This window comes from Coturnix japonica, unplaced genomic scaffold (genome assembly GCF_001577835.2).
Source record: "Coturnix japonica isolate 7356 unplaced genomic scaffold, Coturnix japonica 2.1 chrUnrandom812, whole genome shotgun sequence".
Lineage (NCBI taxonomy): Eukaryota > Metazoa > Chordata > Aves > Galliformes > Phasianidae > Coturnix > Coturnix japonica.
This window is the reverse complement of record NW_015440170.1, coordinates 718-17,609: the sequence shown is the minus strand read 5'-3', so window position 1 is coordinate 17,609 and position 16,892 is coordinate 718. Positions and strand designations below refer to the sequence as shown.

The 16,892-nt window shown below is 55.5% G+C and overlaps 1 protein-coding gene across 1 annotated transcript; it reads right to left on the bottom strand.

Moving 5' to 3' along the window:
- Nucleotides 1-1,231: 1,231 nt before the first annotated feature.
- Nucleotides 1,232-16,445, bottom strand: MAF1 (MAF1 homolog, negative regulator of RNA polymerase III). The gene is made up of 8 exons (XM_015851237.2): nucleotides 16,332-16,445; nucleotides 9,778-9,919; nucleotides 7,397-7,525; nucleotides 7,129-7,294; nucleotides 5,770-5,891; nucleotides 4,968-5,087; nucleotides 3,247-3,366; nucleotides 1,232-3,175 (listed from the first exon to the last, which is right to left on the bottom strand). Exons 2-8 carry the CDS (start codon nucleotides 9,858-9,860, stop codon nucleotides 3,154-3,156), a joined length of 762 nt encoding a protein of 253 aa, XP_015706723.1. The 5' UTR covers nucleotides 9,861-9,919; nucleotides 16,332-16,445; the 3' UTR covers nucleotides 1,232-3,153.
- Between the last annotated feature and the right edge of the window lie 447 nt (nucleotides 16,446-16,892).

Sequence of the window (16,892 nt, the reverse complement as noted above, 5' to 3'; positions counted from 1 at the left end):
GCTGGGAAGAGGATCCGCAAGGGAATGGGATCTATGAACTGGACCTTCCCAACCCAACCATCCCATGGCTCTGTGACCTTCAAGGACCCTTCCAACCCAACCCACCCTATGATCTTCAAGGACCTTCCCAACCCCAACCATCCCATGGCTACATGACCATTAAGGACCCTTCCAACCCAACCATCCCATGGCTCTGACCTTCAAGGACCCTCCCAATGCAACCATCCCATAGCCCTCTGATCTTTATGGACCCTTCCAACCCACAATCCCATGGCTCTATAATCTGTAAGGACCCTTCCAACCCAGCCATTGTTAGCCCTGTGATCTGTAAGGACCCTTCCAACCCAACCATTTCATAGCCCTCTGAACTTTAAGGACCCTTCCAACCCAACCATCCCATAGCCCTGTGATCTGTAAGGACCCTTCCAACCCAACCATTCGTAGCCCCGTGATTTTTAAGGACCCTTCCAACCCAACCATCCCATGGCTCTATGACCTTCAAGGACCCTTCCATCCCAACCCACTCTATGATCTTCAAGGACCTTCCCAACCCCAACCATCCCATGGCTACATGACCATTAAGGACCCTTCCAACCCAACCATCCCATGGCTTTGTGATCTCCAAGGACCCTTCCAACCCAACCATCCCATGGTTCTCTGATCTGTAAGGACCCTTCCTACTCAACTCATCCCATGGCTCTATTATCTGTAAGGACCCTTCCAACCCAACCATTCGTAGCCCTGTGATCTGTAAGGACCCTCCCAATGCAACCATCCCATAGCCCTCTGATCTTTACGGACCCTTCCAACCCACAATCCCATGGCTCTATAATCTGTAAGGACCCTTTCAACCCAACCATTGTTAGCGCTGTGATCTTTAAGGACCCGTCCAACCCAACCATTTCATAGCACTGTGATCTGTAAGGACCCTTTCAACCCAAACATCCCATAGCCCTGTGATCTGTAAGGACCCTTCCTACTCAACTCATCCCATGGCTCTGTGATCTGTAAGGACCCTTCCAACCCAACCATCCCATAGCTCTGTGATCTGTAAGGACCCTTCCAACCCAACTCATCCCATAGCACTATAATCTGTAAGGACCCTTCCAACCCAACCCATAGCACTATGATCCCCCCATAGCAGCAGTGAGGACCTGTGGAGGACCGGGACCCCCACAGTGGGCTGATCCCCCCCCCCATATCCCCCCATATCCCCCCATGGGCAGGGCAGTGAATGACAGAAACCCTTTATTGGTGTAAGGATACATTGCTATGCTGTGAAGTCACGCGTCCCCAATGGGCAGGATGGGGCTGGCAGCCATTACAGAGCGACGGCAGTGGGTCGGGATCGGGTCCTGAACCCACAATGGGGGGGGGTCCATGTGCCCCCACCCTCAGCTCCCCCTCCCCAGCCTGAGAGATGGGGGGAGGTCGGGGAGAAGCTGCAGGTAAATCCTCCCCATGGGGCAGCAGTGGGGCTGACACGACCCACCCCACACGACGGCCCCACATCAGCACAGAATGGGGGGGGCTACGGCCCCAATTGCCCCCTGCTTGTATTTAGGGGGCAGACCCCCACGGTCAGACACAGGGGAGGGGTCTGTGGGGTGGGATTGAGCCCCAAACTATAGGGCGGCCCTGGGTGGGCTCCCAGCTGTGGGGCAGCTCGGGGTTGTGCGCGCTCAGCTGAGCCCTGCCCTGAGCAGGATCTGTGGGGCACAGGGACAATGTGGGGGGATGCTCCCACCCTGTGCCCCCCAAGTACAAAAAGCAACACCCCGCTGCCCCCCCGGCCCCGCTCTGCCAATGCCCAAAGTCAATGCGAGGGTCAGAAACCAAACAGCAAACCCCCCCCCTAACAAAGATCCACCCCAAGAGACGCAGGTTGATACAGAACCTCCCGGAGAGGACTAAAAAACCAGAAAATGAACCCAAAAATGGAGATAACGGCGACAGGAGGGTCAAGAGCAAAGCAAACCTCTTTGAAACGAATGGACTCTTCCTCGGAGAGGACAGAACATGGAGCTCCTCGGGAGGGGGCGGGCAGCCCACGGCCCCATTGATGCTGCTGGGGATGGATGGACGGACGGACGGACGGATGGAGGGAAGGAGGGAAAGTGCTTGAGGGAAATCCAGCCCGGCCTGAAGCCGCGAGGAGTTTGCGGGTCAGTGCAGCCAATGAGATCAGCGATAAAGTGCAGCAAAGCTTCTCGGAGCTCGGCACGGCACGGCTGTCCATCACAGCCCCCCAATGGGGATCCATAGCCCCCCAATGGGGATCCATCACAGCCCCACAATGGGGATGGAGAGGGGATCCATCACAGCCCCCAGTGGGGATCCATCACAGCCCCATAATGGGGATGGAGAGGGGATCCATCACAGCCCCATAGTGGGGATGGAGAGGGGATCCATCACAGCCCCATAGTGGGGATGGAGAGGGGATCCATCACAGCCCCATAATGGGGATGGAGAGGGGATCCATCACAGCCCCCCAGTGGGGATCCATCACAGCCCCCCAATGGGGATGGAGAGGGGATCCATCACAGCCCCATAATGGGGATCCATCACAGCCCCACAATGGGGATGGAGAGTGGATCCATCACAGCTCCATAGTGGGGATAGAGAGGGGATCCATCACAGCCCCCAGTGGGGATCCATCACAGCCCCATAATGGGGATAGAGGGGATCCATCACAGCCCCACAACGGGGATGGAGAAGGGATCCATCACAGCCCATAAAGGGGATGCAGAGTGGATCCATCACAGCCCCATAGTGGGGATGCAGTGGGGATCCATCACAGCCCCCCAATGGGGATGGAGAGGGGATCCACCACAGCCCCCCAGTGGGGATCCATCACAGCCCCATAATGGGGATGCAGAGGGGATCCATCACAGCCCCATAATGGGGATAGAGGGGATCCATCACAGCCCCATAATGGGGATGGAGAGGAGATCCATCACAACCCCATAATCGGGATGCAGAGTGGATCCATCACAGCCCCATAGTGGGGATGGAGAGGGGATGCACTTTGGGGGTCAGGGGGGAGGAATGGCGGCCATTCTGAGTTCGCTGCGCTCCAAGGTGCTGGGGGCACTCCAGTGTGTGGGTATAGGGGTGTGTGTGTGTGTGTGTACAGCAGGAGCAGCTCCGGGATCACATGCAGATCACCTGCAACCTGTGGGTGGGAAGGGGATGTCAGCACGGGGCTGTACCGGGGCCGCCCCATGGAGCAGACCCTGCACACACCTGTCCTCCTCGATGCTGCCGCTCTCGGGGTCCCGGGGGTCTCTGCTCTCCTCCATGTCCTCCTCCCCGAGATCCATGTCCAGCTCGTTGCTCGCCTCTGGTCTGGTGTACGCGTACCCACTGTGGGAAGAAGGGATGTGAATGTCAGCACCACTGCAGGGCCTGGCTGAGTGCTGGGCTTTGGGGTCCCGTCCAAGCATTCAACAAGTCTATAATGTTTAAGGACCCTTCCAACCCAGTCCAATAATCCCCTAGTCCTGTGATCTGTAAGGACCCTTCCAACCCAACCATTCCATGTCCAAAACAAGCATTCAACAAGTCTATAATCTTTAAGGACCCTTCCAACCCAGTCCAATAATCCCATAGTCCTGTGATCTGTAAGGACCCTTCCAACCCAACCATCCAATGGTTCTGTGACCTTTAAGGACCCTTCCAACCCAACATCCCTCTGCTCTGTAATCTTTAAGGACCCTTCCAGCCCAACCAAACTCTTCCACGGCTTTATGATCTGTAAGGATCGATCCAACTTAACCATTCCATGTCTCAAAGATCTTTAAGGAACTATCTAACCCAACTCTTCCACAGCCCAATGGACTTCAAGGACCCTTCCAACCCAACCCAAGATCCCACTATTCTTTAACCTTTAAGGACCCTTCCAGCCCAACCAAACTCTTCTGTGGCTCTATGATCTGTAAGGATCAATCCAACCCAACCATTCTGTGGCTCTATGATCTTTAAGGACCTACCCAACCCAACCATGGATCTATGACCTTCAAGGACCCTTCCATGGCTCTGCAACCTCTAAGGACCCTTCCAACCCAGCCATCCCGTGGCTCTACAATCCACAAGGACCCTTCCAACCCAAACCCAACATCCCACTGCTCTGTAATCTTTAAGGACCCTTCCAGCCCAACCAAACTCTTCTGTGGCTCTATGATCTATAAGGATCTACCCAACCCAACCATGGCTCTATGATCTTCAAGGATTCTTCCATGGCTTTGCAACCTCTAAGGACCCTTCCAACCCAGCCATCCCATGGCTCTACAATCCACAAGGACCCTTCCAACCCAGCCATCCTGTGGCTCTACAATCCACAAGGACTCTTCCAACTCAACCCAAGTTCCCACTGCTCTGTAATCTTTAAGGACCCTTCCAGCCCAACCAAACTCTTCTGTAGCTCTATGATCTGTAAGGATCTACCCAACCCAACCATGGCTCTATGATCTTCAAGGACCCTTCCATGGCTTTGCAACCTCTAAGGACCCTTCCAACCCAGCCATCCTGTGGCTCTACAATCCACAAAGACTCTTCCAACTCAACCCAAGTTCCCACTGCTCTGTAATCTTTAAGGACCCTTCCAGCCCAACCAAACTCTTCTGTGGCTCTATGATCTATAAGGATCTACCCAACCCAACCATGGATCTATGACCTTCAAGGAACCTTCCATGGCTTTGCAACCTCTAAGGACCCTTCCAACCCAGCCATCCCGTGGCTCTACAATTCACAAGGACCCTTCCAACCCAGCCATCCCGTGGCTCTACAATCCACAAGGACCCTTCCAACCCAGCCACCCCGTGGCTCTACAATCCACAAGGACCCTTCCAACCCAGCCATCCCGTGGCTCTACAATCCACAAGGACCTCTCCAACCCAACCCACTCCATGGTTCTCCGACATGGCGTGCGCAGCAACTCGTTCATGTCGCCATCGCCATGGGCTGACCTGATGGAGCGGCAGGTGAAGAAGACGATCCTCTTCAGCCTCTTGTTGTAGAAGAAGTAGTTGAAGGACCAGAGGCTGCCGTCCTCTCCAAAGGGGTCTGAATCCAGGTCTGGGTTGTAGCTGCAGCAATAAGAAACAGTGGTGAGGAACACTGTGCTAAACCCTAGCCCCAAACCCAGCCCAGCACCACTCATAGAATCACGAATTCATTAAGGTTGGAAGAGGCCTCTGAGATCCACCAGTTCAACCCCAACCTACCCAACCATGACCTTAAATACAACCACGGAGTCGTGAGGTTTGAAAGAGACCTTAAGAATTATCAAGTCCAGCCCCAACCTGCCCTCATCGTGTCTCTAAATAGAACCATAAAGACATTAAGGTTGGAAGAGATCTCTGAGATCCATCATCCAACCCCAGCCCCTCATACCACGACCCTAAGTAGAATCACAGAAGCATTAAGGATGGAGCAGACCTCCAAAATCCCCCAGTCCAACTCCACCTCACTCCACCATGACCCTAAATACAACCATGGAGTGATGAGAGTTGAAACAGACCCCGATGATCATCCAGTACAACACCAGCCCACCCCACAATGACCCTAAATAGAACCACAGAGTTGTGAGGGTTGAAGGAGACCTCAAAGCTCAAACAGACCAACCCCAGCCCACCCCTATCATGACCCTAAACAGAACCATAGAGATGTTAAGGTGAGAAAACACCTCCAAGATCCACCGCTCCAACCTCAACCCACCACACCAGGTGTGTGCTCACCAAAAGCCCATGTTTCAGGGTGTCCCATTACCTGTAGATATCGCACTCAGAAAGGCAGATCTCCTCGTCCACGGCGTCCCACAGGTGCGGCTTCAGGGCATTGAAATCCTCACGGACTGCAGAGAAGAGACTGCAGTTGACAGCATTGATCACCTGCAAAGGGAGTGGGACGTGAGCGGGACTGGGGGGTCCCCAGGCTGTGAGAGGGATGGGGATGAGGGGTCCTGGTGTCCCCACCACCTCTGTGATACCCAGAGGAGATACTGCAGGCACACAGCAACGTTGGTGAGGAGAATTCCCGAATCCCAGAGTTGTAGGGGCTGGATATCCCCAAGTCCAACCCCCCCAGAGCAGGTTCCACCCTTAGGACACATCCCAGGGTGCCACCATTGGCCTTCTTGGTCACGAGGGCACATGGATTGTGGTCAATCTGTTGGCCACCATCAGCCACACGGCCATTCTACTGCCTCATCATCAACCTGTTGGCCATCATCAACCTGTTGGCCATCATCAGACACACAGCCATTCTACTGGCTCATCATCAACTTGTTGGCCATCATCAGACACACAGCCATTCTACTGGCTCATCATCAACCTGTTGGCCATCATCAGCCATACAGCCATTCTACTGGCTCACGGTCAACCTGTTGGCCACCGTCAACCACACAACCATTCTACTGGCTCATGGTCAACCTGTTGGCCATCATCAACCTGTTGGCCACCGTCAGCCACACAACCATTCTACTGGCTCATGGTCAACCCGTTGGTCACCATCAGCCACACAGCCATTCTACTGGCTCATTCTCAACCTGCTGGCCATCATCAACCTGTTGGCCACCATCAGCCACACAGCCATTCTACTGGCTCACAGTTAACCTGTTGGCCACCACTGGCCTTGTTGGCCACAAGGACACTCTACTGGCTCAAGGTCAACCCATTGGTCACCATCGGCCACAAGGACACGCTGCTGGCTCATGATCAACCTGTTGGCTACCACGGGTCACAAGAGCACACCATAGGCTGACTGTCAATTCATTGGCCACCACTGGTCACAAAAATACACTGCTGGCTCATGGTCAACCTGTCAGCCACCAATGACCACAAGGGCACACCATTGGCTCATGGTCAACTTGTCGGCCACGACTGACCACAAGGGCACACCGTTGGCTCATGGTCAACTTGTCGGCCACCAATGACCACAAGGGCACACCAATGGTTAATGGTAATCCTGTCGGCCACCACTGACCACAAGGGCACACCGTTGGCTCACGGTCAACCTGCGGGCCATCACTGGCCTTTAAGCCATGGAGACTCCCCACTGGCTCACGCACCCTGTGGCCCTACAGAACCGGGTGCTCCCACCCAGCCCCCAAGGACTCCCCCCACGCACCCAGTTGAGGCTGGGCTCCCGGCTGAACTCGTGGCTCTTGGCGGCGCTGAAGTCGTAGTCGGGCCGGAAGGACTCGTTGAGCGTCGCGATCAGGTAGAAGAGCGTCTTGCGGCTGCACTTGTCGCTCAGCGGCCCCTCCTCGTCACCGCTCTGACTCTTGCTGAGCCTGAGGCACAGAATGAGCACGGTCAGCAGCACCCAGCCTGTGCGCCAGCAACTCTGACCAACCCCAACAGCCCCCAATGTTGGAGCATTGCTGGTCCCGTACCTGCTGGGGCTGATCCCCGTGGTCTGAGGGGGTGACAGGGCCTCCAGGACGTGGGGTTGGCCCTCCTGGCAGAACTGCTTGAACATGTGCTTGTCGTCTCCAGCCATCTTGCAGGAGTAGCTCTCGATCCTATGGAGAAACATCAGCGTGGTGTGAGATGTGGGGTTGGCAGAGCCAGGACCGACCCCAGAGCTCCCACCTGCAGCCCAGCAATGCAGAAACCCAAAGGAGCTCTTGGGTGAAACCTAAAAGCTGCTCCCCACACTGCCCAGCCCCAGTGTGGCAATGAGAGCTGGGTATGGGGTCCCACAAGAGCCCGGTGCTGCTGATCTCAGCTTCTACTGAGCCCTGCGGGGCAGAATGAATGACCCCCCCCCCAGCCAGGTGTCACAATCAGCGTTGAACACAAACTCCCAGCAAAGTCCTTCCAGATGTCTGAGCTGCTCCACCACCTGCAGATCCCTCCATCCCACCCGTGACAGAGAATCATAGAATGACCCAGGTTGGAAAAGACCTTGAAGATCATCAAGTCCAACCGCAGCCCAACCAGAACCCTATAACCATAGTACCCTATAACCATAGTACCCTATAACAATAGTACCCTATAACCAGAACCCTAACTCTAACAACCTTATACTAAATCATATCCCTGAGCACCACATCCAAACGACTCTTAAACACACCCAGGGATGGCGATTCAATCACATCCCTGGGGCATCTATTCCAGTACATGGGAAAGCCAACATCCGCAGCTCCCACCCAGTGCTGCTCCGCGGCCTCTACAGCAGATCTAGATCTTCAAGGACCCTTCCATCCCAACCCAACTCATCCCATGCCTCTATGATCTTCAAGGACCCTTCCATCCCAACCCAACCTCCTCCATGGCTCTATGATCTTCAAGGACGCTTCCAACCCAACCATCCCACGGTTCTATGATCTTCAAGGACCCTTCCATCCCAACCCAACTCATCCCATGTCTCTATGATCTTCAAGGACCCTTCCATCCCAATCCAACCATCCCATGGCTCTAATATCTTTAAGGACCTTTCCAACCTTCTCTATGCTTCTATGACCTTTCACAGAGTGTTCAGCCAACAGCCATAAAGTGTAATGATGGAAAAGAGAAGGAAGGGACCTTTAAGATCAGTGTGGAATCACAGAATGGGCTGGAAGGAGCACGGCCCCATTGAGCTGCCCGGGGATGTGGGGTTGTTATGGTGGGGCAATGGCTGCCAGTGGTGCTGGCAGAGCTGAGTAGAGCTGGAGGGAACCAGGCAAGGGAAAGAGAAACCAGCTGCAAGCCAATGAGAAAGGCACCAAATATGGTAAATCAGTGGTACAGCAGCACGGCAGAGGAAGGAAGAGAAAGGCACAGAGGTGTTACCAGAGGGGAAATGGAAACAGAGAGAGGAAGGAGAAACAGGCACAGCAGAGAGGCTGCTTCAATTATGGAACCACAGAACAGTTGGGTTGGGAAGGTCCATAAGGATCATAAACCCATGGGATGATTGGGTTGGAAGGGTCCTTAAAGGTCATGGAGCCATGGGATGGTTGGGTATGGTTAGGTTGGGTTGGAAGGGTCCTGGAAGATCATAAAGCCATGGGATGGTTGGGTTGGAAAGGTCCTTAACGATCATGGAGCCTGCCATATAGTGGTTGAATTGGGAGGGCCCTTAAAAATCACAGAGCTGTGGCATGGTTGGGTTTGCGGGGTCCTTAAAGATCATAAAGCCATGGGATGGGTGAGTTAGCAGGGTCCTTAAAGATCACAGAGCCAAGGGATGGACCTTGCAGATCACAGAACCGTAGAACAGGTTGAGTTGGAAACGTTCTTCATAATCATTGAACCATGAAATGATTGGATTGAAAGGGTCCTGCAAGATCATAACACCATGGGATGCTTAGGTTGATAGGGTCCTTAAAACTCACAGAGATATGGGATCATTGGGTAGGGTTGGAAGGGTCCTTAAATGTCATAGAGCCATGGGATGCTTGGGTTGGAAGGGTCCCTAAAGGTCATGGAGCCATGGGATGGTTGGGTATGGTTGGAAAAGTTCTTAAAGCTCACAGATATGGGATGGTTGGGTTGGAAGGGTCCTTACAGACCACAGAAGCACAGCACAGTGGGTTGGAAAGGATCCCCCAGCCCCCCATGCCACGTGCTGGCTGCCCCCCATCTCAGGCTGCCCAGGACCCCCCCACGGCCTCGGGCAGCTACAGGGATGGGCACCCACAGCTCCGGGCTGCAGTGCTGGGGCTGCACCGCCTCTGAGTGAAGGATTTCCCCATATCTGAGCCCAGTCTGCCCTCTGTTGGGTTCAATCTGTTGCCCCTGTCCCATCATTCTCTTGCCTCGGCAGCCCACCCAGCTCCCGACTCACCTCCCAATGATGTGGGCATCCCCCGTCTCCACCGTCAGCTGGGAGTTGATTGCTTCGAAACTTGAGTTTTCCAACAGCTTCATTGTCTCCGTGCTGGGCTCAAAGCGATTCCCTGTGCGGCAGCGGCAGCGAGGCGTGCGTCCTGCGGGGAGGGGAACAGCCTCAGCTGGGGAGATGGGACCCCAAAGCTTTGGCACGAGGGCTGGCAGCGGATAGGGCAGAATGGAGCAGGAAAAAGGGAGCTGGGGATGGAGGGTTGGAGGGGATCTCTGCAGCTCCCACAGCCCTACCCAGTGCCCTCCTTGCACCCCTCACCCCCCAGGTATCCATCAGCGCAGCCCAGACCCCTCCCAGCCTTCTCTTCCTGAGCTGCACAGCCCTCAGCTCTCAGCCTGTCCCCACCAGGAGGGGCTCCAGGCCCCCCCCATCCCCACCCCCTCCGCTGGGCTCTCCCAGCAGTTCCCAGTCTGCCCTGAACTGGGAGCCCAGCACTGGACGCAGTGCTCCAGCAGTGCCCCCCAGGGCAGAGCAGAGGGGAGCAGCACCTCCTGCCCTGCTGGCTGCGCTATGTTCAATGCACCACAGGGTCCCGTTGGCCCTCTTGGCCACCAGGGCTCACTGCTGCCTTGTGGTCAACCGTTGGTCAACTGTTGGTCAATCACTGGTCATACACTGGCCAATTGTTGGTCATCTGTTGGTCAACAGTTGGTCAACCGTTGGCCTTCTTGGCCACCAGGGCTCACTGCTGGCTCAATTGTTGAGTCAACCATTGGTCCTTTTGGCCACCAGGACACACTACTGGCTCATGGTCATCTATTGGTCAGCAGCAGGTTAATTGTTGTTGAACCACTGGCTCTCTTGTCCATGAGGGCTCGCTGCTGTCTCTTGGTCTACTGCTGGTCAATCGTTGATCAACCATCGGCCCTTTTGGCCACAAGGACACACTGCTGGCTCATGGTCATCCATTGGTCAACTGTTGATCAACCACTGGTTGACCTTTGGTCAATCATTGGTCACCAAACCTCTTGGCCACCAGGGCTCACCGCTGGCTCTTGTTCTACTGTTGGTCTACTACTACCCAACTACTGGTCAACCATCAGCAAATCACTGGCTGAATGTTAGTCAACTGTTGATTAATCACTGTGCAAATGTCGATGAACCACTGCTCAACCATCACACAACTGCTGGCCAAGTGCTGGGTGACTGCAGGCCAACCAGGCCCCTCTTTCACCCCACTGGTTCTGCTCTGGGCAATGCACCCCAGTGTTTTCTTTACCTGTTTGGCCACCAGGACACACTGCTGGCTCATGTTCTACCACTGCTCAACTGTTGTTCAACCATCACTCAACAACTGGTGAAGTCCTGGTCAACTCTTGGGGATCACTGGCCAACCAGGCCCCTCTCTCACCCTGCTGACCACTCTGTGGCAATGCAACCCAGGATCCTGTTAACCTTGGCCCCCATGGCTCACTGCTGGCTCCTGGTCAACCACTGGCCAGTCATTGGTGAACCACTTTTACACTGTTGGTCAACCCTCGGTCAACCTTCAGCCAACTGTTGGCCAAGCGCTGGTTGACTGTAGGGCAACCAGGTCCCTCCTACACCATTGTGGCCCTGCTCTGGGCAACGCACCCCATGGTCCTGTTGGCTTTCTCAGCCACCATGGCTCGCTGCTCTCATGGTCAACCACTGGCCAACTTGGCTGGTCAACCATTCACTGGGTCAACCATTGGGCCAACTGCTGGTTTCAAACCATTCACTGGTCAAACCATTGGCCAAAGCTGATGGTCAACTGCTGGCTGTGTCAACATTCACTGCGCAACCAATTGGCCAAACTGCTGGTCAACCCATTCACTGGGTCAACCACTGCCAACTGCTGGTCAACCATTCACTGATCAAACCGCAAATTTGCCCCCCCAAAAACTGATGTCAAAACCATTCAGCTGATTCAACCATTGCGTCAACTGCTGGCGTCAACCACTCGGCCAACTGCTTGCGTCAAACCATTCACTGGTCACATTGGCAACTGCGGGTCAACCATTCACTGTCAACCATTGGCCAACTTCCTGCGTCACCATTCACTGGGTCAACCATTGGTCAACTGATGGTCAACCATTGGCCAAACTGCATGGTTCGAACCCCAGTTCCACTGATCCAACCATTGGTTCACACACTCCGCAATGGTTCAACCATGGCCAACTGCTGCGTCAAACATTCACTGGTCAACCATTGGCCAACTGCTGGGTCAAACCATTGCACTGATCAACCATTGGTACAATTGCTGGTCAAACCATGTTCACTGGTAACCATTGGTCAACTGCTGGTCAACCACTGGCCAACTGCTGGTCAACCATTCACTGGTCAACCATTGGCCAACTGATGGTCAACCATTCACTGGTCAACCATTGGTCAACTGCTGGTCAACCATTCACTGGTCAACCATTGGCCAACTGCTGGTCAACCATTCACTGGTCAACCACTGGCCAACCAGGCCCCTCCCCTGCCCCTGCTCTGGGCAATGCACTTCAGCAAAGTGGAGTTGGAAGGGTCCTAAAAGGTCATAGAAATATTGGTTAGGTTTGGAGGAGTACTTAAAGTTCAAAGAACCACAGAATGGTTGAGTTGGAAGGGTCTTGAAAAGTCATAGAGCCATGGAACGGTTGGGTTGGGTTGGAAGGGTCCCTAAAGACCAAAGAACCGTGGAATGGTTGGGTTGGAAGGGTCCTTCAAGGTCACAGAACCATAGAATAGTTGGCTTGGAATAATCCTTTAAGATCACAGAGGCATGGGATGATTGAGTTGGAAAGGTCCTTAAAGACTGAAAAGCCATGGGCTGGTTGGGTTGGAAGGGTCCTTAAAGACCATAAAGCCAGAGAATGGTTGAGTTGGAAGGGTCCTTACAGATCACAGAAACACAGAATGGTTCTCATTGTCCCTCCCCACCCCCCGTGTGCAGGGTGCCCCCCATCTCACACTGTCCATGGCCCCATCCACGTCCTGGGGCACCTCCAGAGATGGGACACCCCGAGCTGTCCCCACACCCCTGACAAAACCCCTCCCCATGTTTCCTCCAGCCCCATTATCACTGAACTCCCCCTCCCCCCAGCAGCTCTGCACCCAACCCAGCCCCACAGGCAGCAGGAAACCACCACGTTTCCGCTCCCACAGCACCCAAAGCTTCAGCACGAGGCTTTCCTTGCAGCAGAAGGCACCGAGAAGCCCCCCATGATCAGGGGGCTGCAGCACCTGCCCTATGAGGACGGGCTGAGGGAGCTCGGCTTGTTCAGCATGGAGTCCCGTCCAATAGAACCACTCAATGGGTCTGTAATCTTTAAGGACCTTCCAGCCCAACCAAAGTCTTCCATGGCTCTATGATCCGTAAGGATCTACCCAACCCAACCATTCCATGTCTCAAAGATCTTTAAGGAACTATCTAACCCAACCCTTATACAGCCCAGTTGACTTAAAGGACCCTTCCAACCCAACATCCCACCTCTCTGTAATCTTTAAGGACCCTTCCAGCCCAAACAAAGTCTTCCATGGCTCTATGATCCATAAGGATCAATCCAACCCAACCATTCCATGTCTCAAAGATCTTTAAGGAACTATATAACCCAACCCTTCCACAGCCCAATGGACTTCAAGGACCCTACTAATCCCACCCAACCATCCCATGGTTCAAGGACCCTTCCAACCCAACCCAACATCCCACTGCTCTGTAATCTTTAAGGACTCTTCCAGCCCAACCAAACTCTTCTGTGGCTCTATGGTCTGTGGGGTGAGCTCAGTGCAGCCTGCCAGGACCTGAAGGGAACCTGTATCCAGGAGGGGAGTCAACTCTTTGAAAGGGCCGATAACAGCAGGACAAGGGGAAATGGATTTAAGTTGAAAGAGGGAAGATTTAGGTTGGATGTCAGGGGGAAGTTCTTTACTAGGTGAGTGGTGAGGTGCTGGAACAGGCTGCACAGGGAGGTTGTGGATGCCCCGTCCTTGGAGGTGTTCAAGGCCAGGTTGGACGGGGCCATGGGCAACCTGATCTATGGGGTCTCTATGGGGTCTGTGGGGTCTCTATGGGGATCTATGGGGTCTCTATGGGGATCTATGGGGTCTACGGGGTCTCTGTGGGGATCTATGGGGTCTCTATGGGGATCTATGGGGTCTCCTGGGCAGTCTAATCTAGTAAACGGGAGTTTGGTGACCCTGGCAGGCAGGGGGTTGGAGCTCCATGATCCTTGAGGTCGCTTCCAACCCAGGTCATTCTGTGATTGTGTGTGACCTCTATGGGACCCCATAACCTCTATGGGAACCTATAACCACTATGGGACCCCACAATTTCCACTGGACCCTAAAACCTCTATGGGACCTTATAACCCCTCTGTGGGACCTCATAAACTCTATGGGACCCTATAACCACTACGGGACACTATAACCACTATGGGACCCTATAACCCCCTGTCTCACCCCACAATTTCTATGGCACCCTATAACCCCCTGTGGGACCCTATAACCACTATGGGACTCCACAACCTCTATGGGACCCTATAACCCCATGTGGGACCTCATGAACCCTATTGGACCCCTTAAGCACCACAGGACCCCAGGACCTTTATGGGACCCTATAACCCCACGTGGGACCTCATGAACCCTATGGGTTCTATGACCCTTGAGGTCCCTTCCAACCCAGCTCATTCTGTGATGCTGCAGGTTATGCTTATATTTATGGCTGTAGAAGCGGTGCCAGGCAGCAGCCTGAAGGGAGGAGGAAGAGAACAGCCTGACCCGGTGCTGGGCTAATTATAAATGGGGCTAATTATAACTGGGACTTAATGGCAAGCAGAAGGAGGGGGGTTGGGCGTCAGGAGATGCCAGAGCTGCAGGGCACAGATGGGAGGTGCGTAAACACATGGGAACGGATGCCAGCAAAGGGCTGAGCAGCTGAAACAATTAATAACACGGGAATTAATAACCTGCAGCGCTGAGTCTGGGCCAGGAGAACCCATTGAGCAACAGCCATTGCTCAAGGTTGGCTAAAGGGGAGCCCGAGGGCTGAGAGCTCAGTGCTGACACCTGTATGGAGCCCGGGGGAGGCTGATGGAGCCCGACCTGTACCTGGCTGGGGCTGCCCGGTTCTGTTGCACCCCTCCGGCCTGGAGGACACAGCCCTATGGCTGTGGGCCCGCTACGGTACCGGGACTCAACAACTGTGGGCCCAATTTGGGCCAGGCCCACAGCGACTGCGCACCAGGCCCAGCTGTAGGCCCAATGTAGGCCCAGTGTAGGCCCAGAGTAGGTCCAGCTGTAGACCCAGTGTAGGCCCAGCTGTAGGTCCAGCTGTAGGCCCAGAGCAGGCCCAGTGTAGGCCCAGCTGTAGGTTCAATGTAGGCCCAGTATAGACCCAGTGTAGGCCCAGCTGTAGGCCCAGTGTAGGCCCCGCGTAGACCCAGTGTAGGCCCAGTGTAGGCCCAGCTGTAGGTCCAGTGTAGGCCCAGCTATAGGCCCAATGTAGGCCCAGCTGTAGGCCCAGTGCAGGCCCAGAGTAGATCCAGCTGTAGGCCAAGTGTAGACCCAGCTGTAGGTCCAGCTGTAGGCTCAGAGCAGGCCCAGCTGTAGGCCCAGCTATAGGCCCAATATAGGCCCAATGTAGGCCCAGCTATAGGCCCAGCTGTAGGCCCAGTGTAGGCCCAGCTATAGGCCCAATGTAGGCCCAGTATAGGCCCAGCTGTAGGCCAAATGTAGGCCCAGCTGCAGGTCCAATGTAGGCCCCGTATAGACCCAGTGTAGGCCCAGCTGTAGGCCCAGTGTAGGTCTGGTGTAGGCCCAGCTGTAGGCCCAGAGCAGGCCCAGCATAGGCCCAGCTGTAGGTCCAATGTAGGCCCAGCTGTAGACCCAGCTGTAGACCCAGCTGTAGGTCCAGCATAGACCCAGTGTAGGCCCAGCTGTAGGCCCAGCTGTAGGTCCAGCTATAGGCCCAATGAAGGCCCAGCTGTAGACCCAGTGTAGACCCAGCTGTAGGTCCAGCTATAGACCCAATGTAGGCCCAGTGTAGGCCCAGCTATAGGCCCAATGTAGGCCCAGCTGTAGGTCCAATGTATGCCCAGCTGTAGGTCCACCTGTAGGCCCAGTATAGACCCAGTGTAGGCCCAGCTGTAAACCCAGTGTAGGCCCAATGTAGACCCAGCTATAGGCCCAATGTAGGCCCAGTGTAGGCCCAGTGTAGGTCCGGTGTAGGCCCAGTGTAGGCCTCAAGTGCGGCCTACAAACTGCCGACCCCCTCAGGACGCTCCTCCGAGCCGGGACGCGGCCTGTGCGATCCCCCGGTTCCTCGCCCCGTTTATGGGCGGTGTCGGGTTCGGTTCCGGTCGCTGAGAACAACGGGGCCCGGGTTGCACCGCGCGTAGGCCCGAGGCGCTCTCGCCGCGGACTACATTTCCCAGCGCGCCTTGCGGCGGAGCGCAGCGCCAAGCATGGCGGAAGTGCCGCAGAGCACGCCGGGAAATGTAGTTCGCGATGGGAGGGAGGTCGCGAGATGGCGGAAGCCCCCCGAACGGACTCACCGGCGTCTCCCGGTCCCGGTGCGGCCCTTGTGGCGGCGGAGCTGCTTCAGGCTCGGGGCGTGCGTAAGGGGCAGCGTCTCCGGGAAAAACTCGAGGAGGGCGAGTGGGCTTCGGCCGCCGTCCGCCGTCTCACCCCGACCCGCCGGGCCGCCGCCCACCCCGACATGGCCGCGGAGAGCTCGGGACGCAGCGAGCGGCTGACGGACACCGGACGGATCCCGAGCGGCGGCGGAGCGAGCGGACACCGGGCGCTTCCTCAGGCGGCAGCGGACGACAACAAGCGGCCAGGCCACACCCGTCTGTCCCGAGCGGAGCTCGGCGGCCCACTCTTTCCCATTGGTTTATCACCGTGTCAATCATAACGCTTCTCTTCTTCGATTGGCTAACCGGAGCGTCACTCAGAACGGGCGGAACATCCCTAGCATTCTATTGGCTGAATGGAGTGTCAGTCAACACGACGCTCCCGCCCTCCGAGCGGACCTCGCCGAGCGCGCCCCATAGGCCGCAGCGCTCCGCGCGCTGATTGGCTGCAGCGGACAAAGACGGAGGGAGCGGAGCCAA